The sequence below is a fragment of the Hoplias malabaricus genome, chromosome 6, assembly GCF_029633855.1.
Source record: "Hoplias malabaricus isolate fHopMal1 chromosome 6, fHopMal1.hap1, whole genome shotgun sequence".
Lineage (NCBI taxonomy): Eukaryota > Metazoa > Chordata > Actinopteri > Characiformes > Erythrinidae > Hoplias > Hoplias malabaricus.
The window spans coordinates 45,983,752-46,011,418 of NC_089805.1; the positions used below are offsets into that span (position 1 = coordinate 45,983,752).

A 27,667-nucleotide genomic window follows, 5' to 3' on the forward strand; every position below is an offset into this window, starting at 1 on the left:
GAAACTGTCCACAAGTGTGTGTGAGTGACTGGGTGAGTGTGTGACATTGTCCACAAGTGTGTGTGTGTGAGTGACTGGGTGAGTGTGTGAAACTGTCCACAGGTGTGAGTGTGTGAGTGACTGGGTGAGTGTGTAACACTGTCCACAGGTGTGAGTGTGTGAGTGACTGGGTGAGTGTGTGAGTGACTGAAAATTTGAGCGTGAGCAAAGAAAGGTTCATGAGTGTCGAGGAGGAGCTGGAGTTGAGCAGTGACTATAAAAATGAGCAGATATTTTTTACACCAGAGAAATAAAACCATGAAAAAACATTCGACATTTACACACCACATTGTTTCAGCTGCAGAAGGCCTCCAAACCACAGCTCTGTAATCCACTGAGTGTTACTTTATTACAGTGATTTTCATCAGACTTTAGTAACTACCACATTAACTTTACTGTGATTTCTTTATTTGCTGCTCATTTTAGGAGCATTTCAATAATCTGTTAGTTGTTACTTTAATTTATTGCCTTTATTTTTGTTTATAGCATTTGTTTTAGAGCCACTGAGTAATTTTCCTCCTATTTACAGCATTTATCCAGTTATTAAACGTTCTCACGTAAAAGTGTGAGACTAAAGAAAGAGAAAATGAGGAGAACTGGAGCCGGAGCGTCAGTCTGGTTCTGTATTAGTTTCAACTTTATTGTTGATATGATGCAGTAGGACCTTTGTCTGTTAAAATACAAAATAATCAGACTGTCTTCAACACTACACTTCTGTCAGCATCAGCTCTGTTCACCCACAGCTCAAACATCATCAAACGGGTCACAGTTATCAATAAAATACACTTAAAAACAGTCAGAAGGCTGGAGGACTACAACAGTAAAAAACTACAAAAGAAAACAACAAACAAACCAAACTAGGTCTGCGTTTCTGAAGCCGCTAATCTCAGTGCTGAAGGCACACAGTGAACAACAACAAAAATATCATCAGGAAAAAGAGCACAGAGGGCTCTGTGGGAGATATGAGCTTTGTGCGAAGTCCAGGTCCTGTGAATGTGATAAAAACATATATTTAACGCTTTGTTGTATTTTAGTGTCAGGGATTTTTTTTAAATAACTAAGAGACACAGGAACAGGTCTCAGTTCTGAGAAAATACCCGTCAAAAACACTCTCTCTCTCATTATTATGAAACAAATAGAACAAATCTCATTTTTATGACATCATTTCCCGTAATAACTAGATGCTTTCTCGTAATTATTATATAGTTACATCAGTGAGTCTCCCCATATCTCTGACATTGACCCCAACCTCAGGAGCACAAGCACCTGCTGCGACACGTGAGGCAGACCTCCTGCTTCTTTTCAAACAGCCTACGAACAACTTCAGAGGGGAATGTAAACTGCCCAGATCTGTCACATCCACAGAGGAGTGGGAGAGGCAGGGCCTTTTTACCCACCCAGAGTGTGAGGACAGTTGTTCTGCCTTGGACTCCCAGTGTTGTTGTGGCTGCAGCATCACAAGGGGACTGTTGTTGAGCACTGGGAGTCCTAAAAGATGATTGTTACCATCAGATGTTTATATCACACAAGTCCTGACTAGACGGCTTGTAAGAAAAACAGGACATAAATATGACTTAACTTCTCAAAATAACATGATGTTTATTTTTAATTTTCCCCACATAAGGTCCGTTCACTTCCACAAATCAGTCTGTGTTTCCACTGACCGCACCTTTAATTTTATTATGATTAATGCTGGTTTATGGCTTTATGATGATCGTGTTTATGAAGTTTCTGTGAGTGTCTCAGAACGAGCGAGGCCCTGGACCGCGTCATGTGCTCACTGTGTCCAGATTTATATAAAGACTCTTTGTTTTACTCTGAATCAGCTGCTGCTAACAGTCCCTCACACACTCCTCCTACACACACACACACACTACACATCTTCACGTTAAAAACAAGGACTCAGCCTCTTTTCCAGAGGTTACACGGGTCAGATAAGACACAGAGGTGGGAGCACAGGGCTGAACACTCCTGTGCATGTTGAGATCAGCTCATCTTCATCTCCCTGACAGAGAAAAGGGGCCTTCACTGTTCAAAACAAATACACCGCTGCTGTTGGGACTAAACTCTGTATCTAATATTTTTTCGTGTCATGTGAATGGACCGATGGAAATGATCCACAGTTACTTTACAATCAGTACGTCCTGCCTTCTCCCACTGTAGAGGTGTGAGGTTTAATCAGACAGCGAGGATCTCACTCTCCAGACTTTACATGAAATACCATCACATTTTAATGTTCTGATGTTTAATGTTTAAAGCTCTGAATGACAGCCCCCTATTGGAGGACATTGTGAAACATGAGCGAGTGCGTGAGTGAGTTAAGATCCCGGCCCCGGTCCCGTTCTCACTACAATATATCCCTCGTTCTCATAATCACACTCAGTCCATCACCAACCATCAGCCTCTCACTCACTCCATTAGGCCACAAAGGTGATATATTCACTTCCTGTTGTATTATAATAATAGCACTCTTTTCTGTGAGGGTAAGAGTTTGGGCAAATAAACATCATACGCTACAGAATCACTGGGAGGAACATCGTTATAATTAGAACTGACTCCACAAAACTGTTCTTCACAGAGAAAGAAAGTAAAAACAACTCCAAATCTGATCAGGAAAAAAGATGAGTTTGATCTAAAGAGGAAAAAAAGGAATAAATACAGAATCTGAAGCAGAAACAAAAACAACCCTGAAACTGTGTAAACCACAACATTCAGAGCTTGGGGCGAAGTGACTGAGTCTTCCACAGAGAATCAGAATGAGTGCGATTCACTATTCACCTTTTTCACAGGAGTCTTTCTACACCTGTAAAAGATGATTTATAGCCACCTCACCGTTTTTATATAAATTGTTTACATTTTTGAAAAAAAAAAAAACTAACACAACCCCCCAATTCTGCTGCAAAATCCATACTCCACACACTGTACAGGACACGCCCCTCTCAGCTGCTGCAGACACATGCTCCTCGTCATTACTTTGCAGCCATTACTGTTCATGAAGAGGCATTTGCGGAGGCTAAAGCTAAAACTCATTTTTGCATCAGCGCTTTCTGCAGATGTATTCCTCTCTTTGCGAACAAGTCTCTAAACAAACAAAATGAAATTTTTGAAAAATGATGCGTTTATGAAACTGATTTCACGCCCTCACCCTGCCCTATACGGGTGTAGAAAGACTTAAATGTGAAAAAAGATGAACTTGCCCTTTGGGTACAGAGCTGAGGTGTAAAGGGGGCACTCGGAGGAGGAGGGAAACCCCTTCTGATGATGCACCGCCTGTGGCTTGATTCGTAACAATAACAATGTCACCCTTGTTGCCCACCCTTACTCCCCACCATAAGACATGACATCAGAAGGGGACAGTGTCACTATACACGGACTGGTCAGAAGTCTGGGGACACCTACTCATCCCACATTTCTTCTGAACTGAAGGGCATTAATGAGGAGTGTTTCCCTCTTCGCTGCAGGAACAGCCTCTCCTCGTCTGTGAAGACTTTACACCTGTTATTAACACAGTTCTGAAGACCTGATGTCGGATGTTGGAGGACAAGCTGTGAATCACAAACGCAACCGAATCATCCCAGAGACTTGAGATGGAGTTCCATCGCTCCAGAGAACACAGTTCCACTGCCCCACAGCCCAGTGATGGATGTCAAGCAAGTAACAAACTTCACTAATTACAAGAGCCGCCTACAAAATGATGGGCATAGTGTAGAAAAGGCAATGACAGACACCAATGATCCCTACCACCCGTGATCTGTGCAACATGGGAGAGGTAGTGCCAAATAACATGTGGAAATTCATTTGTCCCATACATCTGCTCACAACAAAATAGCCCTAACCCAGGACCAGGAAATAAAGCCCCAGGAACCCCCAGTCCATAAGAAAGAGAGATTTATAACCTCAGTTATACATCAAGCAAACAATCATTTCATGTCTCAGTTTTAAACTATGGAAATGAGCTCTATAATAAAGATTAGGAACAATGAGGATACATTAATAAAATAAAAAGAAAGAAGAAAACTGTTGAGATCTAATGTCCACCATCAGCAGCATTCACAGGGTTTTATCAGTAATTCCTTCAGAAGTCCAGCTCAGATGAGTTTCAGCCGTTTTTTAAAATGTCAGTGCAGTTCCCCCTTCAGACCAGAGGGGGCAGTGAATCTCCACCTGGCAACTATTAAAAATACTGCTATTTAAAAAGAATTAAAAGATCAAAACACAGTAACCTGTGGCTTAACTACGACCCTGTGTTAAGAGTAAACATATGTGACGCGATGCACAGATCTTCCGGGTTACTATAGCAACGTGCAGATCTCTTCCATTACCATAGTGACCTGTGGAGCTCGTCTGTTACCATAGCGACCTGGGGACTTTTCCAGTTACAGGAGAGACATGTGGACCACCTTGATTACTGTCGCAACGTGTAGATGTTCCTAGGTTACCGCAGCGACACATGGACCACCTCTGTTACCGTAGCGATGCTCTAACCTCCAAGATACGATGACGGAGGTGCGCCATGAACTCAAACATAGTCGCTGCTAAAGACTGATGGATCAAATAACGAGGAAGACGACCCTGAGAGAGAGAGAGAGAGAGACACACAATCACTCAGTACCTACTATCAGTTGAGTATCTATAACTTACGTAGTACGTACTTAATTATCCAGTATGTACTATGAAGTATCCAGTATCTACTATAAATTATCCAGTATCTACTATGACGTATCCAGTACGTACTATGAAGTATCCAGTACGTACTATGAAGTACCCAGTACCTACTATAAATTATCCAGTACCTACTATAAATTATCCAGTATCTACTATGAAGTATCCAGTACGTACTATGAATTATCCAGTACCTACTATAAATTATCCAGTATCTACTTTGAAGTATCCAGTACGTACTATGAATTATCCAGTACCTACTATGAATTATCCAGTACCTACTATAAATTATCCAGTATCTACTATGAAGTATCCAGTACGTACTATGAATTATCCAGTACCTACTATAAATTATCCAGTATCTACTATGAAGTATCCAGTACGTACTATGAATTATCCAGTACGTACTATGAAGAATCCAGTACCTACTATAAATTATCCAGTATCTACTATGAAGTATCCAGTACGTACTATAAATTATCCAGTATCTACTACGAAGTATCCAGTACATACTATGAAGTACCCAGTACCTACTATAAATTATCCAGTACGTACTATGAATTATCAAGTACGTACTATGAATTATCCAGTACGTACTACGAATTATCCAGTATGTTCTATGAAGTATCCAGTACCTACTATTAATTATCCAGTATGTACTATAAATTATTCAGACATTACTCAGTATCTACAGTGCATTATTCAGTATGTACTGGTAAACTAATGCATTGTGATGTAGTTTGTGTGTGTGTGTGTGTGTGTGTGTGTGTGTGTGTGTGTGTGGGTGACTGCAGCATCTACAGACAGACTCTTAGAGGGTACAGTTTGCTGAATGTTTTCAGGACATCAATAAAACATTGTAAAGTATAAATAAATAAATAAAGGCTGATAGGTGGGAGATAAGAGGTTTTACCTTGAGGTCAGTGTTGAGGATCCAGATGAAGGTGCAGACTGAAGGGTTACTGCTGGATTTAATGACCACAAACCCACCAGGACCATTCTCACCACTGCAGGACACACAAAGGAATTATAACCGATTAGAAATGATGCACCAGTCTGTTATATAATCACGGAACAATGAGTCCATATGGATCATCAGTAATAATTCCAGAGTGATTTTAATACGGTGCGGACACATTGAGGGACGTACCGGACGTAGCGAGCGTGCGCAGGCTTTGAGCTGTGATTGGTCGACATTCCTGCAGAAATATACCGATCTCTTTTTCTCTCCACTCGACGAACATTCACAAAGTCCCTGAGAGAGAGAGAGAGAGAGAGAGAGAGAGAGAGAGAGAGAGAGGGAGATCCATTTGAGAACATCTTGTTTTCCTCATAAAACCAGCAGATGAAGGTTTGCATCTTGTTTATTTTCTATAAATAGCTGCCCATCGCCCCCTGGGGTTGGTGATGATCTCAGGGGCAGATTACTTCTCCTCTGCTGTTGCTATAATTCATGTCCATCTCTCTGTTGAGTGTAAGGTTGTTTTCTGCAATTTTTCTGTTTTAAAACCTCATATGACTTGTCTTTAACTGCACCCCCTACTGGCCACAAGAGAAACTGCTTCATCAGGTTTAAATGAATTCACTCCCTGGCAGCTGGGGTCACAGCCTCCCCTCGCAAAACAAAAACAAGTCTGAATCTAATGCTGCAAAATCCATATTCCACACACCGTACACACCCCTCTCTTCTGCTACAGACACAGATGTCCCTCAATTATTCTGTCGCCATTTTTGTTCATGAAGAGGTTTTACCAGCCTTGTGAGTTTAATATCATGCTAATTTTTTCCTTCACTGTTTTGAGGGCTGCACTTCCTGCATATTTATTCCTGCTTGTGCAACTAACTCTCTGACTAAACAAAATACAACCTTTGCTTCCAGTGCATTTTGTTGATGCAAATTACTTTAGAAACTAATCAAATGTTGGAGCAAATCCCAAATCCTTCACCCCCCAAATATTACAACCCACCAAGAGAATGATCTAACGTGTTTAGTAATATTTTCTCTTTTTAAAAATGACATATTTATGAAACTTATAATTTTCACACACTCACCCAGTCACTCACACCCTCACCCAGTCACTCACACTCAGTCCTATACGCCCTCACACCCTCACCCAGTCACATACACCCTCACCCAGTCACTCCCACCCTCACCCAGTCCTATACGGGAGAGAAGAGTGAGAACAACATTCTATCCAGTGTAAACGACTCACACTGAGGAAGGACTAGAAATATCACCTGAATTCACCAGTACTGATGAATCAGTATCAACTCTTTAATAATGTCGTAATAATGCGTGTGTGTAGTCTGTGTATACCTGGGAGAAACGACTCCCCCTGCTGCTCCAGCAGAGACATCATATGACACCAGTGTGTTATCATCCACTCTCTGTAAAATCTAGAGATAGAAAGATAGATAGATAGATAGAGAGAGAGAGAGAGAGAGAGAGAGAGAGAGAGAGAGAGAGATTATCTGATTTTGTCAACATTCCACATCTTTACGGCACCATATTAATGTGATAATGGGAAAGCCAGAGTCTACATGAGTCACACAGTATCTTATTTCTTTATAAACACAGGACCTGCTCCATCGCTTAGCAACAAACTCACCAATAATCTCTCCAAAACACATCATGTGACAAAAACCAGAGTAAGGGTAGACACTCTCTCTGTTATAACCCTGAACTACTGAGATCAACACAGCTCTCTCTATCAGTTCCCTGATATTCATTAACCCTAGCTTTAATTTCGCTTCTGAAACATTAATGAATACAGAATTAATACAGATGACGTGTGTGTGAGAGAGAGCATGTTTTTATATATTTGTGAGGATCTGATAACCCTCACAAGGCGAGGAATATCTCAAACGTTGTTGTACTGTGAGGATGTTTCCTGTGACCTCCATTAAACATTTTTATAAATACAAAATCTTATTTACTGTGAAAAACACTGTGAAATCATGATCCAAATCAGTTCCAACGTGTGTGTGTGTGTGTGTGTGTGTGTGTGTTTGTACCTGACATACTGACACTGTTCTGTTCCACTGCACCATTTTCTCTGGCTGTAGAATCACCTCCTGATACACCAGCTCAGCCGCACACTGCAGTAAAGCCTACACACACACACACACACACACATGCACACACATTGAAGTAATTCATTATTAGTACTAATTTCTGATCTGAACTGCACCATTAATGAGTGCACAGAGTCACAAAGACAGCAAACAAACAAGAAAAACAGCTTCAAACAATAATACCATTCATCCCAACAATGAGGAAATCATCCTGCATCTTTTACACAGTGATATGACACGATGGTATCAAGCTGAAATTCTCAGATACAAAAAATAAAGGTGCATACCTTTAGGATGAATGTTTTTCCATGAAAAGGAATCTCCAGGGTGTACACAAAGTCTCCTATTTCCTACACACACACACACACACACACACACACACACACACACACACACCACCTTTAGTAACATAGAGATAAATATTTATAACACTGAAATACATCAATATTTAACGTATAATAAAAGTCCTCAGCTCCATCACTGCACAGCACCTGTTCAACAGAGCGTCTCCTGCAGCTAAACACACACTCACAAACACACACACACACACATCCTATGTCCAAACGTATCCAGACATCTCTCCTAATGACCGAGTTCAGCTCCTTTAATGGGCTCCCTCTGTATAATCAGAAAAGCACTGAGCATGTAAATGTACTGCTCTGGAGCAGCTGAACATGAACATTCACTCATTCACCACGCTCAATGCCAACAGTCTACTGGAAGGGTAAAAAGACCCAAGAACTGGGCTGTGGAAAGCACACTTCAAATGAAGGGCTGTGAATATTTTGTGAATCACAGGGAATATGGCGGCACATGTGACCAAAGAAAGCCACAGATATCAGTGTTTCATCCACTGAAATCTATGTTTACATTCTAGCACCTGTGGCTACTGCAGTATTTAAGGTGGAACTGGATGATTTGGGGAAAAAAAACCCACAGAATAAGCTGCTGACTTCAGCCTGTGGAATGCTTTTGAAGGCGAAAGACGCTCTAAATTTAACTGTTAATAGTCCAGAAGCTCTGATATCACTGCAGACTGAGAGCAGAGTGCCACTGCACCCTGTATCTCAGCTCCAAGGAGTGACAGGATACTCGAAACAAGAGAAGGGATTCTGTCTGGATCCGTAGTATCAGTGTTTCTCTCCCTCCTCCTCTGAGAAAAACAGGCTGAACACAGGGGCCTCTGGGGGAGCTTTGTGCTAGAGAACTGCATACGGCTTGTAGGAGTGGTCAGCATGAGGTGATAAAATGATCACAGCACCTCTCACTGACCACTCCTACTAGCCGTTTGCAGTCTCCCAGCACAAAGGTCCCACAGAAATCGCACCACAAAAACATGCACCAAGTATTAGCACATGACCGTGTGATATTATACAGTTTGGTAAATTAACGACAAACCACTGGAGACTGGCTCGTCCTGCAGTGATTTTAATGGCGTCCAAATACAAGAGGGACAAAGTGTCATCACTGACCGTCCCCCTGAGACACGCGTCCGCTCTCAGCAGGGCTTTAACTCAGACGGCCCTGACTCACTTTAACACTGCTCTGAATGAGGACTTTTGTTTTGCCGTTTTGTTTTTGTGCTGTTATGGACACTATTATGGTCTGTCCACCCCTGTGAGGAGGAATTCTAATAGAAACCTCCACCTCTTTCTCACTCTCTCACACACACACAACTTACATTATTCTTCTCGAACTTCCAGTTTTCCTCCTGAGAGAGAATCTGTTCCACCACAGCCATCGCCTCCCGGCCCTGCCGCACAAACTCCTTCTCCTACACACACACACACACACACACACACTGTTCAGTGTTATTCAGACAACACAGAGCTGCTCCATTCTCCTGGGTTACACCGGGGGCCGGACGATCTCAGGATAAAACCCTGCATATTTTGGGCAGTGGTTGTGATGTCACAGCCTATGGCTGTTTGATCATTTCTGATTGGCTGATATCCTCCACAGACCGCTCATGGGGTAGCTACATCCGTGCTATGAACTGGATAATAATGAAATGTAACGGAGATAAATCTGAAAATCAGCACCTGTGCCGTTACTGCTCTCCTCCCGAGACCTTCTTCATCAAGGTCTTCTTCTGAACCTGAAAACACACACACACACACCTCTTCCATAAATAGTATAAACAATTCCTTGACATTCATTTAGCAGAGACCTTCCCTAAACCTAACACTGACACTAATCCCTGCCCTAACCCCTAAAGTCACACTAGGAAATGTTGTGACCTTAGAATTACTGTGATGCTCCACTGAGCTTTAATAGAGAGAACAGAGAGAGAGAGAACAGCTCAGCACTGCAGAAATTGCACTATGTAACTATGGATAGTAGACCCCACTCTTGATTTCATGACCGTACTTTAAAAGTCAATTACACGCTGAGACCGTAGGGGGAGCCCAGGAGCAAAAACACAAAATCTTACAGAGTGCTGCTATAAACCTAACACTTTTCCAAACACTAACTCCAGTAAGTAATTAGTGACGTGAATAAGTAACTCACACTGACCAAAGTGCTGTACATTAAACCTCACACATCTCAAATTTGCAAGAAAAGATATTAAAATAAAAAAGACAGACGTATTTGTTAATACTACAGCTGCTCACCAATCGAAAGCAAAATCACAGAGATATGGTTTAAGACTTGTTTTAAAGGATGGCAGGCTGCTCCATGACTTTGGAGCATAGACTGCAAATGCACAACCCCTTTTTGTTTCAGCGGAGCCCTGGGCAACATCAACAACTCCTGATTAAACATATAGAAGTGTAACAATACCCTAACAATAGCTACCTCCAAACACCCCCAAAACACGTCTTCACCATAAATATATTTATTTACATCTTTAATTTACAGCTCAGATTGGCGCTATTCTTGTTTCATCACTAACCTGCCTTTAACCACCGCACTTTAACATCAAACATACAACTCTGCACAAGTTAAGGTTTACAGGTCTGAGTGTGTGTGTGTGTGTGTGTGTGTGTTACCTGCGAGGGACTCTGGGGGAGAGTAGAACTGACCGTCTGATACAGCTCTGGGGTAATTGACCTGAGCGCTTTCCCACGTTGCGTTCACAGCGGCCAAGTATTCTGAAACAAAACCACAGGCACATCAGAACCTAGGGAGGATCTGGATCACAACACCCACTTCAGCTCATCCCTAAAGTCCTGACTGGAGCTCCATCACTCCAGAGAACAGAGCTCCACTGCTCCTCCACCTCGTCTGAGCCTGTCCAATCACAGCGCTGGCCCCGTGTTTATGTTAAATTCAGCAAAACAGACACAAAAGAGAACAGAGTAAAAACTGAGAAAACAAGAACTGAGAAGAAAGAGAACAGAGTGAAAACAGCTAAAAACCAGAGCTTCTGCTCCTTGCTCCTCACTGCTGTGCGCTCGGGGTCGGGGTGAACAGAGAGCGGCTCATTATCATTTAAAGGAACAGGTGCTGAAAGCGGGCGTTCTGAACAGGGGCTGTTTACACAGGGGGAGAACACTGCTGTGGGGTTTGGACCAAAGCAGGTCACAGAACGGTGTTCCGGTGTGGGGAAGGTTTTATTAAAGTGGGCTAACTCCATGGAAGTCCACAAGGATCTCTGTAAAGTTGTATTACACTCCTCCACATTCTTGTTAAGCCCAGATTTAAAGGTGTGGTGAAGTCTGCAGTTCGTAAAAGAGAACACAGAGGTGGTAAAGCCATGGTGAAGACTACAATGGTGAAGAAGAGATGAGTAGGAGGCCTCGGTTCGTGCTCTCTGCTTAATTAAAGTGGAGGTAACACACAATAACCCTCAGAGGGACCCCTACCTTTATGTGTTCTCGTCTCAGCTCTTCACAGACCTGTGCGTTCAATACGGGCTCCAGTTTCAGACAATAGCACAAAGGTCATGAGCCACCCACAGGGCCCTGCCTCTGTTTAAATATGCGTCCAGCTGCCGGAGAGACCCTCAATGCTGCCTCTGTCTCAGAGTCTTGACTCCAGCCTCTCGACTCGAGCCCACATTAAAACCTTACATCACTGACTGCAGTATCACTCCTCGTCTCCGGAGCTGAGCTGTAAACAGCGTTCCTTCAGGGGGATCATTCACACAACACTCCCTAAGACAGAAGAGCCCCCGACTCTCCTCCAGAGCCACAGCCTTGAGTTCGAGCTCATGTTATTGAGCGATCAGCGAACACAGATCCAGTCTCATCAGTTCTACTGACACAGATAGAGTTTTCTACTCTCGTGTGTGTGTGTGTGTGTGTGTATTTGGCCCCAACTGGACAGAAGGGGCTCTGCAAGGCGGCGCTAGGCAAATTTATTAAAATCACTCTCTAATAAAACAGCTTCTATTTTCTCACTGACTTTTCATTACCTTTCACTAATTCTTAAATTCTTGTTTAATTATTTTCACAATAAAAGTCAACATTAATGTCTAGTGCTGATGGACCCCTGGATGAAGAGAGAGCCCCGGGGCAGGGGTCTGTGTTCTGTTTGAATGAGCAGAAAACAGGAGAAGCTCTTATCGTCACATGCTGCTGTTTATTTCAGTTTATTTTGCAGCCAGTGAATACTACACAATAAAAGTCCCGGACTAATGGGATGATTTGAGATAACTGTTCACAGACAACGTTGGAAATGTGTTCTTTGTGTTTCGTTAGGGTCTAATCCGCACAAACCCAGAGCTAAATGATGACACGGAGATTGTCAAAGTTCCACTTCTCCTCAGGGTCAGCCCCCGGCGGGGAGATTTATGTCCTGATGATCAGTGTGTTTTAAGCTGGAGGCTTGTTCTTTGTTTAGAGTCGTTTATTTACAACCTGAACACTGAGCTCTGGGCTCTCTGAGCTAAATCTGAGGCAGTTACACAATCCTCCTGTGGTGACACTAACCCAGAACAAACCGAGCTTTAAATCAGGCATTTCACACCAATTAGGAATGGAAGCAGGGGTTTGGATCAGACAGGAAGCTCTTGAAGATGATGCTGAGGCAGGGGAAATGGTCAGTGTAAGGATCTGAAGGCCACATTGGTGATGGTTATAATGTTTCGTTTGGAGTGTCTCTAAAACTCTTGGGGAGTGTCTTGGGGGCAGCCGTGGTCTGGTGGTGAGGGAACTGTGCTCACAATGTGAACTAATTCCTCTGAGCACCGTGGCCAATCAATTGCGGGGGAGTTCCCGGTGTGCAGTAGTCAGTATCATAAATGTCACTAAAAGAAGATAGGTGACCAGAGACACGGAGCTTAAAACATTACAATCACAGCTGACCTTGTCTCCAGCTTCACGCATCAACTTCAAGAACTGACCCTTCACTCACTGCCTGATACACCCCCAACCCTCGCCAGGGGGCGCTGCGACCTGGTCATGATCTTTACTCCTCTCAGGGGGCGGTGGTTTTAATCATGTGGCTGATCAGTGTAAGTCTGACTGATCTGATGTACTAGTTCCCTGTAATCTGCCAGATGTTTAACACTTTCTATATCCACAGAGTTACTCAGAAAACACACTCCCACAGCATTGGTGTCATCTGAGCTCCTGGTGACTTTGTGGTTTACAACGTTCCAGAAAAAAAAAACCAGAGAGAGACTCACTGCAAAAACAAATACACGACTTTATTTCACAGACTTTATACATTTATAATATAATACAAAAGAGGAGGCTGTGTGTAAACGACCGTAGCTTTAACACAGACCCTGTTTGTTATTTAGTTATAAACTCAGTTAAAGTGACACTTCACAAATAAACGTGTGGCTGTAAGACACAGAAATAAAAGTGTATTTATTGCTGATTAAAAATTTATTATTATTTAAGTCCATTATTTAACCAGAGCCTTAATTAATAAATTAATTTCAGGGGCTGTTCACCCGTAATAAATAACCTCACTGTCAGGACAAGTTTCCCTCCTCCTCTCCTCCGTTCATTTATTTATTTATTCATTCATAGCTTGGGTTTGTCAATCTCCTCTGAGACTGTAATAAGCTCGGCTCTAAGGAGTGGGAGCGTGGACTGAGAGCACGTCTCCCGCTGGCCTCTGTGACCCTGTGTTTGCAGGGGGCTCCTGCGTCAACCTCGCCGCCTGAGAGCTTGTATCTACGAAAATAATGAACAGCAGCAAAGGAAAGAAGCTTCCCACAGTTCTGGGAAACTGCAAACAGAAACTACACACTGACGTATGGAACTGTGCGATCGATCCACGGTTCGGACCGAGTCCAGAATCGGTCCTGGGTGTGAAAACACACTAACAGAGCAGTCGCACCAGGGTTTGTGTTAATTTATCCAGCTGTGACAGGTCTGGACGCACCTGAGACAGGTTTAAAAACTGCCATTTAGATATAAACACAAGTCATCTTTCAGCGCCTGGCCTCCTGGTACGATGCTGGGTCCCGACAATGTCATGGGAAAAATGTGCATGGGAGGAAGTGGGTTCCACTCTGAAAGGGGAACGTGGTTCTTCTGTGGCATCCCTGTGGTCTCTCCGGAGCTTCGGTTCCTCTCTCGGCAGATCCAGAGGGTCACTGCAGCTCTGTCGCAGGTCAGAGTTTGATCTCCTGTGGTGAGCGTGGCTGGAGGAGGTGTGTTACACAGAGAGGGTCTTCTCTGGGGTCAGGGACAAGGTGCTGTTAGTCTGAGTGCAGTCCATCAATGTTAGTGGAGCCCACCGTTACAGCAGGCCTTTAAGCCTTGGTTACGGTTAGATCAGACCAGGACGTCGTCCGTCGTCCGAGTGCTTCTGCCGGACCTGGGATTAAAGCTCTTGAGCTGGCCGTCCATCTTCGGGGTCTTCTGGTCTCTGCCGGAGCGCGAGCTTCCCTGAGATATCGTCTCTATCCCTTACAAAACCAACACACGGTGGGATTACTGCACCATTACACCTTCAGAAGCGCCACGGCACACAGGGGTTAGTCCGGGATTTAGTCGCGTGGAAGCAGGAACGGGACGGGGAGGAGTTTATGGCTTAAATAGTTTAGACAAAAATGAGTTTAGACGGAGCCTCTGTTTCAATACTGGCATTAAATGCCCTCGCCAAACTGCTATCCATTAGTGCACACACCGCTAGGCAACAGTTGTCAAGCCCATGGAAGGAGCTCTGGGTCTAATCTGGAATTCTCTAGGACTGTGGTAAACAACACATTCCCAAACCAGAGGGGTATATTCCACAAAGCCCAGACTCCTACTGGACAGCCCTCAACCCTGGGCTTAATATAGCTGGCTAACTGAGAAATCCTACTGTGTGTTAAACCCTAAAGTGTATTTTAAAACCACTGTGTTTACCAGTTAACCCTCTGTGGTGAAGGAAAGCAGACAATCTTTCATCTCAGAGAATTCCAGACTGCAGCAGGTGTGTGCTCATGTTTTGTTTGAGGGAGGAGCGAGGGATCGGATCAACTTCTATATAAATTTAAGACGCCATTTCCTTTCGCCTATTGATGTCTCCTTTGTTTCTGTGCTCCATTAGCTGTCCTGTTAGCAAGCTAAAGGCTACAACAATGCATCACATCTCAGGTTTAAATCAGAGTTTAAAGACAGAAGGCAAAGAAAACATGTTAAAATCCCAGCCGAGGGCAAGGGGGGTTTAAACTGAACACACACCCACAGGCAGAGGGCATGTTAACAACAGCACTGAAACACAGGAGGAAAACACACTCGTCCCTCTCTCTCTCACACACACTCTCTCACCTCGTTCGTCCTGGGCCTCCTGAGTGAGGACTTTAAAGTCGAGGAACCACGTCTCCAGCCACGCCACAACGAAGGAGGTGATGGGAAGCACGTAACCGAAGGCATTCTCAGTGAATAACTGCAGAAAATCAAGAGACACTCCATCACTGCCAGGATTCGACCAAATAACATCCACAAATAAATCCAACAGCCCCGGGTTCGGGTTAAGCCCAGGCTACAGCAGACTTCATGAGTCTGGCCAAGTGTCCACAGAAGTGTTCACCACCGAGGACACGAGGAGCTCGGCTTCTACGCTGGATTCCTCTGTGACAGACCTGGATTTTCTAAAACAGCAAACAGTGGTAAACTGATCTGCTACGGCCCAGAACACGACAGCAGAGATCCTCATGAACACCATTCATTTCTGTGACAGAGAAATCCAGCAGCACCCCACTGTGGAGAGACAGCTTTATCTCAAAGACTTCAGTAACACTCACATCAGAAATGATGACTTTGGCAATAAGGAAGGCACTGGTCACCAGGGTAGTAATCTACACAGGAGAAAGGGGGGGGGGGGTAGAGGGAGAGAGAGAGAGAGAGAGAGAGAGAGAGAGAGAGAGAGAGAGAGAGAGAGAGAAGGTAGAGGAAGGGGATTTCACAATTAAACACAACAACAATCTACTAGATATAAAAGCAAATATGTGGGGCATGTTTGGATGTGTGATCTGTTTGTGAGCTGTGTGTGATATGTGAGAGTGTGTGTGTGTGTGATATGAGAGTGTGGGTGTGTGTGTCTTACCGCAATAACCCACCAGTGCCTCAGTTTGAAAGCAGCGTAAGAAATCTGCAAACACAGGAACCTAAAGAGAGCTAACAGCTGTGAGGGGAGCACAGAGAGATGAGAGAGAAAGAGAGAGAGACACAGAGAGACAGACAGAGAGACAGGGGAGAGAGAGAGACAGAGAGACACAGAGAGAGAGAGAGACAGATAAACAAGGAAAGAGAAGCATAAAGATAGAGAAATTGTAATGGTTATTTCCTCATGTCTAAATGAAACTTCTATTGTACATAATCAATCAAAACAAAACTAAATAAAAACCAAACAGACTTCAAGAACAGTGCAGAGCTCAGGGTCTGATTCACTCACAAAGATGTCGAAGAACGACGACCTGAAATCATACCGGACCACCTCCTTCTCCAGGTTCAGCCATATGCTCTTGTTTATCTGTGAGAAACACACACACAGCTCAACACGCTTGGAGGAGAACACTGCTTGTCCACATCAGGTACGCTGTGTAACAGATGCCCACACTGTGATTGTGATGAGAGGAGAGGGAGGGGAAGCGCTCCCTACAGAGAGAGAGGCTGTGCTCAGAGTCCATCTTTCAGTACACACCGCTGGTGTTGGAACGTGAGAAGGGGGTGTGGCTAGAGGGAGAAGGGGCGGAGTAAAGTGGATGACACAAGAGGAGTGACTGATGCACCACATTTATTTCCTCCAGTGATGATTTTACTGTGCTTTTACTGACACCTAGTGGCCTGGAGGTCTGAGAGATTCTATTCTGACGACTCTCTCTGGACAATCAGCGCTCTGCAAGGTTCACACGCCACGATTTAGTCCCTACTCGACTCGCTCTGAACCACGAGAGAACAGACACTAAACAAGAACCCACTTCCAGAATCAGGAAAAAAAAAAGAGTGGAGTCGAGTAGGGTAGGGACCATACAGTGGAAAATCAGTGGAAAGTGGGGCTACAAAGCAGTTGTATGTGTGTGTAACTTTGTAAAAACACTAATCACGTTCATAATTACAGCACTTTAGGGGGTACATGGGATTACTGATCCTTTAAGCTCCACCTCAGAGACGTCAGAGAGAGAGAATTATGACAGACTGCTCCTTTAAAACCCTGAAGACTCCCAGCTGAGTCCTGTGTAAATCAGAGTGATCGTAAGACTCACGTTGAGCTCGATGATCCAGAGCAGTGAGATGAAGAGGAGGTCAAAGGTGACGAAGAGGCAGAAGGTCCGGCGCACGTCTGAGATGGTCCTGCGCTCAGAGCGAGGCAGAGGCACGTACTGAGGACGGGAGGAGGACATGGACGTCTGCGAATACGAGGCGTTTAAGGAGGAAATGGCAGGAAGACTCTCCCCCAGCTCGCCGTACTCAACTCCGCTGGGCATCGCTCGGCCGGGCAGCTCTCACACAACCAGAGGAAGGCGCTGAGGACACACAAACAAACAACAGTCAGAGGGAGGAGCTGAGGACACACAAACAAACAACAGTCAGAGGGAGGCTCTGAGGACACACAAACAAATAAATAAACAACAGAGGGAGGGGTCGAGGACCCACAAACAAACAAATAAACAACAGTCAGAGGAGCTGAGGACACAAACAAACAAATCAATTTTGTATTTTGCTCTTGGATCTTTACACACAGCTTTGTCCAGAGTGTCTAAACCTTGATGTCATGTCCTGTATCTGTACGGCACACGAGGGACCTCTGTCCGGACCTGGACAGAGTGATGGTTCTGTCCTGATTTGTGGCCAGTTTGTAATAAACTAATAGAAATACATAACAACAGTAATAAAGCATCATTTACTCATTTAGACAGTTGCAGTGACAGACGACAGACTAATCCAGTAAATACGGTAATACCTCTTCGACCCTTTGACAAATCAGAGTTGACTCTGTGAGACCAGTTCACTAGAGAGAGCGAGAGGGACGGCGTGGTCTGGCTGTGGTCATTCCTCCTGTCGCCCGAGGGTCTTACAGGGTCCTAAAGCTGGGTGTTTATCAAGAACAGCAACGTGAAGCTCCGCTACGAGACACAGCACAGACCCTGGGGATTCAGCCGCTGGGCCTCAGTGAACTCTAACCGAAGACCCCCTGCACTACACAGGAACATCATTTTGTATTAATCTTGTTTATAAAAAAGGTGAATTAATTATTTTTACAAGTCACTTTTTCTGTTTTCACTTCCATCCCGAGCCCTTGGGACCTTGTTAAACCGCTGGCTCGTCCACTCCCACGTCTCTGGATGTGACTGTGTTTGTAAAAGCCTCTCTGAGTCGAGGCCAGTCTGAGATCACATGTCCACTTCTCTGTTCTGTTCCCTCTCAGATGAAGCATGATCTTTGTTCCCAGCAGCAATGAAGTCTGACGCAACTCAACAAAAGAACAAACCCATTAACATCATAAAACCAAGCAGCGTGTGCCAGCACTAGTGTCATCTATAAGTTTATAACACGGACAGAGGGGTGAGCCACTCCACAAATCAGCTCCAGGAGCTTTCAGGGAGTGTGGCAGGTGTCAGATTCGAAATGTTTGTTGCACAAATGTTCATGCAGAATTAGCTACAGTCTCCTGAATTCTGAGTCAGTTCCACCTTAACTGCATCTGAAACGGCAATAAATGTGTGTCTGTTCCCCACCTGTGGAAAAGGAGAAACAGAGCAACGTCTACATCTCTAAAAATATCACACATTCACCACACACTTCTACAATCTCACGAATCTGACATTGTCTGAGCACAAAGAAACACGGGGTGGGTTCTTTATTAACATCTGAAAGAGCGGAAACCCTCCACCCACTGTCCACTCTGTCAGCTCCACTGACCACACCGGAGCACTTTGTTTTTCTACGGTTACAGACCATAGTCTGCCGGTTGCTCTGCATACTTTGTTAGCCTCCTTTCACCCTGTTCTTTAATGGTTAGGACCCCCAAAGGAGCCCCACAGAACTGCACGTCACATACAGAACCCCATACTCCAGTAAAAGTTTGAAACACAGAGTAATTGCTCAATTCTGGCAGTTACATATTTTAAAGGAACTTAATTCCCCCTCTTCCCCACAGTGAAACACAGTTCTGTTTCTGAATGAATCATTTTTATTTAACCTTTATTTCACCAGGCAGTCATTAAGAACAACTTCTTATTTACAATGTCAGCCTGGCATCGTCTGTGACCTGCTTTGGTCCAAACCCCACAGCAGGGTTCTCCCCCTGTGTAAACAGCCCTGTTCAGAACGCCCGCTTTCAGCACCTGTTCCTTTAAATGATAATGAGCCGCTCTCTGTTCACCCCGACCCCGAGCGCACAGCAGTGAGGAGCGAGGAGCAGAAGCTCTGGTTTTTAGCCGTTTTCACTCTGTTCTCTTTCTTCTCCATTTTTACTTATTTCTCCGCGCTCGTTGTGTCTGTTTTGCTGAGTTTAACCTCGTCTTTGAGCTCTCACATAAACACGGGTCCAGCGCTGTGATTGGACAGATTCCATCGAGGAGGCGGGGCCATTATAAAGTTTCTGCATTTGACGTCAGAAGTGGAGCAGAATCAGAACGACTCGTTTTATCCGGTGTTTTCAGACTCACACAGTAACACACAGGCAGCACACAGTAAAATGACTGGGGGTGGGTCTTGTCTCACAGTGTGTGGGTTGGTGGACTCCAGATTCACACACTTATGTGTACATGCACTAAACGAGGGATTTCTTCATTATATCTCCCTTTTAATGAAGTGGAGCACTCTGTTCTTCCCTTTCTGGATCATTCTGGTCTGAAATAAGAAAACTAAAGCTCCAGAGTCCGTGGTGCGACCCAATTACACAGCAACACACACACACACACACACGAGAGAGGATCAGAGACTGACGAGAACGGAGGAGAAGGAGCTGAGGGGAAAAGAGAGTCCTCCTGTACTCACTTGTGTAGATGCACTAAAATATTACAAAAATTTAATTAAAAATATGTAAATAATTTCCACCCACCTCTGGTCATTTCGGCCGATGTTACTAACACAAACAGAACAACACTGACGTCCAGAAACATCTCACAGAGAAAATAACCTCCAGATAACGTCAGTAAACAGTGGAATAACACACAGGTTAACGGTCCGAGACGAGCTCTGCATCACAGTCAACAGAGCACTGCCCAGAGAGAGAGAGAGAGAGAGAGAGACAGAGGGAGTGTAAATCTCGCTCCCCTCAGAAGCAGAAGTGAAACGACTGAAGTGCGGCTCAGAGGAAGAGCGTGGGAAACAGATAAAGATTCTCCGACTCAGTTCAGTGGAGTAAGTTTTCACAGCTCAGAGACACAGCTGGGTTCACTCTGAAACTCTCACACTTCTGCAGTCGCATGAAACTCAGCTCTCCCCAAACAGGTGTCATGATCCAGCCAATCAAAACGCTCACAGAGCATCAGCTGATCCCCACGCACTCCAGGTCCAAATGTCTTTAAACGGCTCTTAAATGGAGAGCGGCGTCAGGCAGAGGCTCCCGGCCCCAGACTCTGGACTGACTCCAGGCCGCGACGACTGGCCAAAACACGACGGGAAAGAGCTGCAGAACTTTATAGTTTACAAAGACTTTTTACTGACATTAAATCACACACTAAAACAGTTATATGTGAAAACTGCTCTCACTTGGACTTGAGCCGCTCTAGACTGGATTTAGCTGCTCTCGCTCACTTTTACCGCGCCGCTCTCGCTCACAGTTACAGTGCCGCACTCGCTCAAGTTTACCGCGCCGCTCTTGCTCACAGTTAGTGCCGCTCTCGCTCAAGTTTACCGCGCCACTCTTGCTCACAGTTAGTGCCGCTCTTGCTCAAGTTTACCGCGCCGCTCTTGCTCACAGTTAGTGCCGCACTCGCTCAAGTTTACCGCGCCACTCTTGCTCACAGTTAGTGCCGCTCTTGCTCAAGTTTACCGCGCAGCTCTTGCTCATAGTTAGTGCCGCTCTCGCTCAAGTTTACCGCGCCGCTCTTGCTCACAGTTAGTGCCGCTCTCGCTCAAGTTTACCGCGCCACTCTTGCTCACAGTTAGTGCCGCTCTTGCTCAAGTTTACCGCGCCGCTCTTGCTCACAGTTAGTGCCGCTCTCGCTCAAGTTTACCGCGCAGCTCTTGCTCATAGTTAGTGCCGCTCTCGCTCAAGTTTACCGCGCCGCTCTTGCTCACAGTTAGTGCCGCTCTCGCTCAAGTTTACCGCGCCGCTCTTGCTCACAGTTAGTGCCGCTCTCGCTCAAGTTTACCGCGCCGCTCTCACTCACTTTTACAGCCCTGCTGCTCTCGCTCACTATTACCACGCCTCTCTCGCTCACTTTTACCGCGCCGCTCTCACTCACTTTTACAGCCCCGCTGCTCTCGCTCACTTTTACCACACCTCTCTTGCTCACTTTTACCGCGCCGCTCTCACTCACTTTTACCATGCCTCTCTCGCTCACTTTTACCGCGCCGCTCTCACTCACTTTTACCACGCCGCTCTCACTCACTTTTACCACGCCTCTCTCGCTCACTTTTACCACGCCGCTCTCACTCACTTTTACCATGCCTCTCTCGCTCACTTTTACCACGCCTCTCTCGCTCACTTTTACCACGCCGCTCTCGCTCACTTTTACCACGCCTCTCTCGCTCACTTTTACCGCGCCACTCTTGCTCACAGTTAGTGCCGCTCTCGCTCAAGTTTACCGCGCCGCTCTTGCTCACAGTTAGTGCCGCTCTCGCTCAAGTTTACCGCGCCGCTCTCACTCACTTTTACAGCCCTGCTGCTCTCGCTCACTTTTACCACGCCTCTCTCGCTCACTTTTACCGCGCCGCTCTCACTCACTTTTACAGCCCCGCTGCTCTCGCTCACTTTTACCACACCTCTCTCGCTCACTTTTACCGCGCCGCTCTCACTCATTTTTACAGCCCCGCTGCTCTCGCTCACTTTTACCATGCCTCTCTCGCTCACTTTTACCGCGCCGCTCTCACTCACTTTTACCACGCCGCTCTCACTCACTTTTACCACGCCGCTCTCGCTCATTTTTACAGCCCCGCTGCTCTCGCTCACTTTTACCATGCCTCTCTCGCTCACTTTTACCGCGCCGCTCTCACTCACTTTTACCACGCCGCTCTCACTCACTTTTACCACGCCTCTCTCGCTCACTTTTACCGCGCCGCTCTCACTCATTTTTACAGCCCCGCTGCTCTCGCTCACTTTTACCATGCCTCTCTCGCTCACTTTTACCGCGCCGCTCTCACTCACTTTTACCGCGCCGCTCTCACTCACTTTTACCACGCCGCTCTCGCTCACTTTTACCACGCCGCTCTCGCTCACTTTTACCACGCCGCTCTCGCTCACTTTCACCGCGCCGCTCTCGCTCACTTTTACCGCGCCGCTCTCACTTACTTTTACAGCCCCGCTGCTCTCGCTCACTTTTACCATGCCTCTCTCGCTCACTTTTACCACGCCTCTCTCGCTCACTTTTACCACGCCTCTCTCGCTCACTTTTACCACGCCTCTCTCGCTCACTTTTACCACGCCTCTCTCGCTCACTTTTACCATGCCTCTCTCGCTCACTTTTACCATGCCTCTCTCGCTCACTTTTACCACGCCGCTCTCGCTCACTTTTACCACGCTGCTTCTCTCGCTCACATTTAAAGCGCCACTCTCGCTCACATTTACCACTTCGCTGTCGGTCACAGGAGTGTTAAACTGAGGCAGGACATATTCATGTTACAGGAGAGCAATGAAACACTGAGGGCTTCTTGAACAGGGCTCTCGCACATTTAAAATATTCTCCTGAATTTTGGAATTAAAATACATACTGGAATGTTTGCACATATTAAAACATGAAAAACTGTGATATTAAATATAGAATACAAGAAAAAAATTAAAGAATAAAATATGGCAAATGGACCACAAATAAGCAGCAGTTCACTCTTTATGCAACGAGTTTACACTAAACACACTTTACAGGTCCTGTGACTCTCTACAGTTCCAGAGCATTCAGGGAAACCCCAGCCTTTCCTCCCATTCACTTCCACCTTATTTACAATCCAGTCAATACACAACTGACCTGTGTGTGTGTGTGTGTGTGTGTGTTGTTTCACCAGCTTCCGTCTCGAAGGTCAGCTGATAACACGACTTTGTGCAGACAGAAACTGACAGGTTTCAGAAAAGTTACCGTCCAGAATTTTGTCTCTAAACAGGTTACTCTCAGTCAGAGAATCCCTGGGACACTGAGCTCAGATGTATCCACCCGGATAAAGAAAATCAGTCTCAGTTTCCAACAAAAATCTAAACAATCCTGACCAGAAATACTGGGTCTGTTCACTTGATTTGGTTCAATCCCCAAAGTTAAAATTAGTTAGTAGTAGTAGTAGTATCATCATTGTTTTTTCTTACAGTAATATTTACTGCATGTATTAGCTCTGTCACAATAATTTCAATAACGACTTACCCTTCAGTGTATGGACATTACCTTAGTGTTGTCTGCTGTGTTTACTGTGTGTTTACAGAAGAATAAACACCTCCAGCATTTTATCTGCTCGCTCTGCTCTGTTCTCTGGTTTTCTCTGCTCTCTCAGGTTCTGGACCCGTGATGTGGATTTGTTAGAAACCCAATGTCTGAATATTACAAGAAAATACTTTTTTTCTTAAAAGTTCATTTTCTTTAAAAAGTGTGTAACTACATTATTGTGATCTTATATCATCATTTTATCAGTGGCATGAAATGGTCTTAAAATGACAATAATATTACTTATCACAATTATTCCTGCCACAGTACATCGATCACAAAAATGGCTACTGTGACAGGCCTAGCATCTTGAGGGTTCTATTCCCGCTCCGGGTGACTGTCTGTGAGGAGTGTGGTGTGTTCTCCCTGTGTCTGTGTGGGTTTCCTCCGGGTGACTGTCTGTGAGGAGTGTGGTGTGTTCTCCCTGTGTCTGCGTGGGTTTCCTCCGGGTGACTGTCTGTGAGGAGTGTGGTGTGTTCTCCCTGTGTCTGTGTGGGTTTCCTCCGGGTGACTTTCTGTGAGGAGTGTGGTGTGTTCTCTCTGTGTCTGCGTGGGTTTCCTCCAGGTGACTGTCTGTGAGGAGTGTGGTGTGTTCTCTCTGTGTCTGTGTGGATTTCCTCCAGGTTTCATTGTGTCTGCGTGGGTTTCTTCCGGGTGACTGTCTGTGAGGAGTGTGGTGTGTTCTCTCTGTGTCTGCGTGGGTTTCCTCCGGGTGACTGTCTGTGAGGAGTGTGGTGTGTTCTCTCTGTGTCTGCATGGGTTTCCTCCGGGTGACTGTCTGTGAGGAGTGTGGTGTGTTCTCTCTGTGTCTGCGTGGGTTTCCTCCGGGTGACTGTCTGTGAGGAGTGTTGTGTGTTCTCCCTGTGTCTGCGTGGATTTCCTCCAGGTGACTGTCTGTGAGGAGTGTGGTGTGTTCTCTCTGTGTCTGCATGGGTTTCCACCGGGTGACTGTCTGTGAGGAGTGTTGTGTGTTCTCCCTGTGTCTGCGTGGATTTCCTCCAGGTGACTGTCTGTGAGGAGTGTGGTGTGTTCTCTCTGTGTCTGCGTGGATTTCCTCCAGGTGACTGTCTGTGAGGAGTGTGGTGTGTTCTCCCTGTGTCTGCGTGGATTTCCTCCAGGTGACTGTCTGTGAGGAGTGTGGTGTGACGAGCTGGTGTTGTGTCCACAGGTGTGTCTGCCTCATAAAAAGTGATTCTGGGTCATCTCTGGACACACTGCTGTTTGTCTGGTGACTGCTCGTAACACATCTGGAAATCCCCAACAAACAAAAACACCCAACATGCTGCTGAACGGGTGAAAAAGGCCAGTCCCTAAGCTGAACTGGGACAAGGAGACACTGCCGGTCACACATGTGATTGTGGAACTGTGAGTGTGTGTTACTTCCCTTTCTCTCAGAAGGAGTGAATCAGCAACAACTCGAGGAACAATCCTGAAACCTGCGGTATCACCCAGAAACAGGACCCACCCAGTCTGTTTTCTGTGATCTGCCCGAATCTGTAAAGTGAGTTGCTCTGATTGTGCTCTGGTTCTGACGTCAAGTGCAGAGACTTTAGCCCCGCCCTCTCATCTGAGTCTGTCCAATCACAGGGCTGGACAGTGTTTATGTGAGAGCACAAAGACGAAGTTAAACGCAGCAAAACAGACACAACGAGTGCAGAGAAATAAGAGCACTGAGAACGGAGAAGAAAGAGAACAGCTAAAAACCAGAGCTTCTGCTCCTCGCTCCTCCACCATACACACATTTTCATGGACATGTAGAAGTAAGGTCAGAGACAGTAGCTCATCTGTCGCTGCACAGTGTGTGTCGCTCGTCCTCTAGTCCTTCATCAGTGACACAGGACGCTGTCGGCTGGATGTTTTTGGTCGGTGGACTGTTCTCAGTCCAGACACTGAGGGGTTTAAAAACTCCAGCAGCACTGCTGTGTCTGATCCACTCTGTACCAGCACAACACACACTAACACACCACCACCACGTCAGTGTCACTGCAGCGCTGAGAATGATCCACCACCACGTCACACCTGCTCTGTGGGGGTCCTGAGCATCAGTGAACGGGGGGGAAAGTGGGGTTAAAGTATGCAGAGCAACAGATGGACTACTTGTGCAATTGTAGAACTATTTGTTCTTCATACAAAATAAATTATTTTAATAACCTATAACAGCGCTCTTATAAAATAAAATAAAACACAATATCCTCTAAACAGATACTGAACCTCTCACAGGAAATAAACTTATTTTTATAACATTATATGTGTCATTTAAGATAAAAAAAAATAACATCAACCCAGTGAATCATCTCCTGAATATCTGAGAAAAACAACACGAACAGGTTGCTCTAGAAAACGCAGTCGTTCGATTTTCGCTGATCTACAAATCATCCTCATGCCTCATGTACGTCACCACAGCTGACGCCGTGATTTACAGAGCAGCGTTTCTGCGTTAAAAGCTCGACCAAAACAAGCTGAAGCACACCGTTCTGTTTATGAAGCACCAGCTGTGTTCACATGTGCAATATCTGCAGTTCCCGCTCCATTCATAAACGCCCGAAATCTCCCTCTAGAACAGGTACAACACGTTTAATTTGTACTCACCTCAACTGAGCTAAATCATTGTGAGACCCGCTTCCGCTTTCAGCTTCTAAACACCGCGCGGCTCCATGTCCCCGAGAGGAAGTCCACGCAGAGGTTTAACCAGAAAATAAAACACAAAATAATAATAATAACCCCGAACAGAGAAGATAAAGAAGTGTGTTGTTCTTTCACTGACAACAACAACTCAGTCCGACTCTTTCACTCAGCTCCGTCACCGCCGACTCACAATCTCGCGGGAGTTGGGGGCGGAACAAGTGCAGGGTTGCCAGACCCACTGTGAACAATAGACAAAAACCCTCCCTGAAGCATAAGAGATTCATTCATTCGTTCGTTCGTTCATTGATCGATTAATTAACATATTAATTTATTTATTATATATTCGCTCATTCATTCGCCCAATCTTTCTTTTATACGAGCTTCTTCTAGTTCAGCTTCAATATTTTAATTTGCAATTTGCTGTCCACCCTGAACTGGAAAAGCAGTTACAGACAATGAATGAATGAATGAATGAATGAATGAATGAATGAATTAGTTTATTTTCCGTTTTTTATTTCATAATTTAACTGTTTGAATTTTTGACCATGTATTTTTTATTGCCAGATCTATGTAATCTAAATCCCTTTTATGATTTCATTCTCGTTATGAATCAAATCAAATCAAATCAAAATTTATTTATATAGCGCTTTTCACAACTGATGTTGTCACAAAGCAGCTTCACAGAATTCCAGTAAGACAAGATTTGACATGAAATGTAAAAACAAATGTAAAACCCTCAAGTGAGCGAGGCCAGGGGCGACAGTGGCAAGGAAAAACTCCCCCAGCTGAGGAAGAAACCTTGGGAGGAACCAAGGCTTACAAGGGGTGACCCATCCTCCTCTGGTCAATCTACTGGTGATAGTTAGGAGTCTGTGAGAACTTCAGTGTAGAGGCAGCTTCAAGGCACTTGGTGGTTGCAGGAGCGTGGGCAGCTGGTCTGAAGCGTGGAGGAGGATCTCGACAGTCATCCATCAGTGTCCAGACAGACAGGTGGGCAGTCGTTTACTCGGAAAGATGTAAAGGGATGGAATTAGTTTTGAACTGTTTTGTGTTTGTAAAGTAGAAAATATGAAAATTTCCAGAGTGTGGCTAATGACTCCGGCAGATCTGACTATGACAGCTTTAACTAAAAGGAGAGAACCAGGAGGACACACAGACACGGGAGCATCCTGAAACACTGGCATCCCTCCGCTCCACCGTCAACAAACCTGAGTGATCGCGAGAAGCGGCGGGACGACAGCACCAGCGTCTCATTATACTATAATTCCCTGTGTCCATGGACCCCCCGGATCTGCCGCCTTTATCTATGGGGGAGCATTAGCTACCAAATGATAAACTAAACAAATGAGTTTTTAGTCT

At 45.2% G+C, this 27,667-nt stretch overlaps 1 protein-coding gene across 3 annotated transcripts; it reads right to left on the bottom strand.

Annotated features, from left to right (window-relative positions):
• Positions 1–659: 659 nt before the first annotated feature.
• Positions 660–26,518, bottom strand: stard3 (StAR related lipid transfer domain containing 3). 3 transcript variants are annotated; one of them, XM_066674134.1, is made up of 16 exons: positions 26,273–26,518; positions 18,073–18,847; positions 17,375–17,635; positions 16,564–16,641; positions 16,216–16,293; positions 15,914–15,967; positions 15,438–15,555; positions 10,770–10,871; positions 9,819–9,874; positions 9,458–9,550; positions 8,064–8,126; positions 7,717–7,812; positions 7,019–7,098; positions 5,852–5,956; positions 5,615–5,708; positions 660–4,611 (listed from the first exon to the last, which is right to left on the bottom strand). In XM_066674134.1, the coding sequence occupies exons 3-16, from the start codon at positions 17,594–17,596 to the stop codon at positions 4,504–4,506; spliced, it is 1,347 nt and encodes a 448-aa protein (XP_066530231.1). In that variant the 5' UTR covers positions 17,597–17,635; positions 18,073–18,847; positions 26,273–26,518; the 3' UTR covers positions 660–4,503. The 3 variants fall into 3 exon arrangements, with proteins under 3 accessions (XP_066530231.1, XP_066530229.1, XP_066530230.1); XM_066674132.1 differs by lacking the exon at positions 18,073–18,847; XM_066674133.1 differs by lacking the exons at positions 18,073–18,847; positions 26,273–26,518 and adding an exon at positions 20,176–20,503.
• Between the last annotated feature and the right edge of the window lie 1,149 nt (positions 26,519–27,667).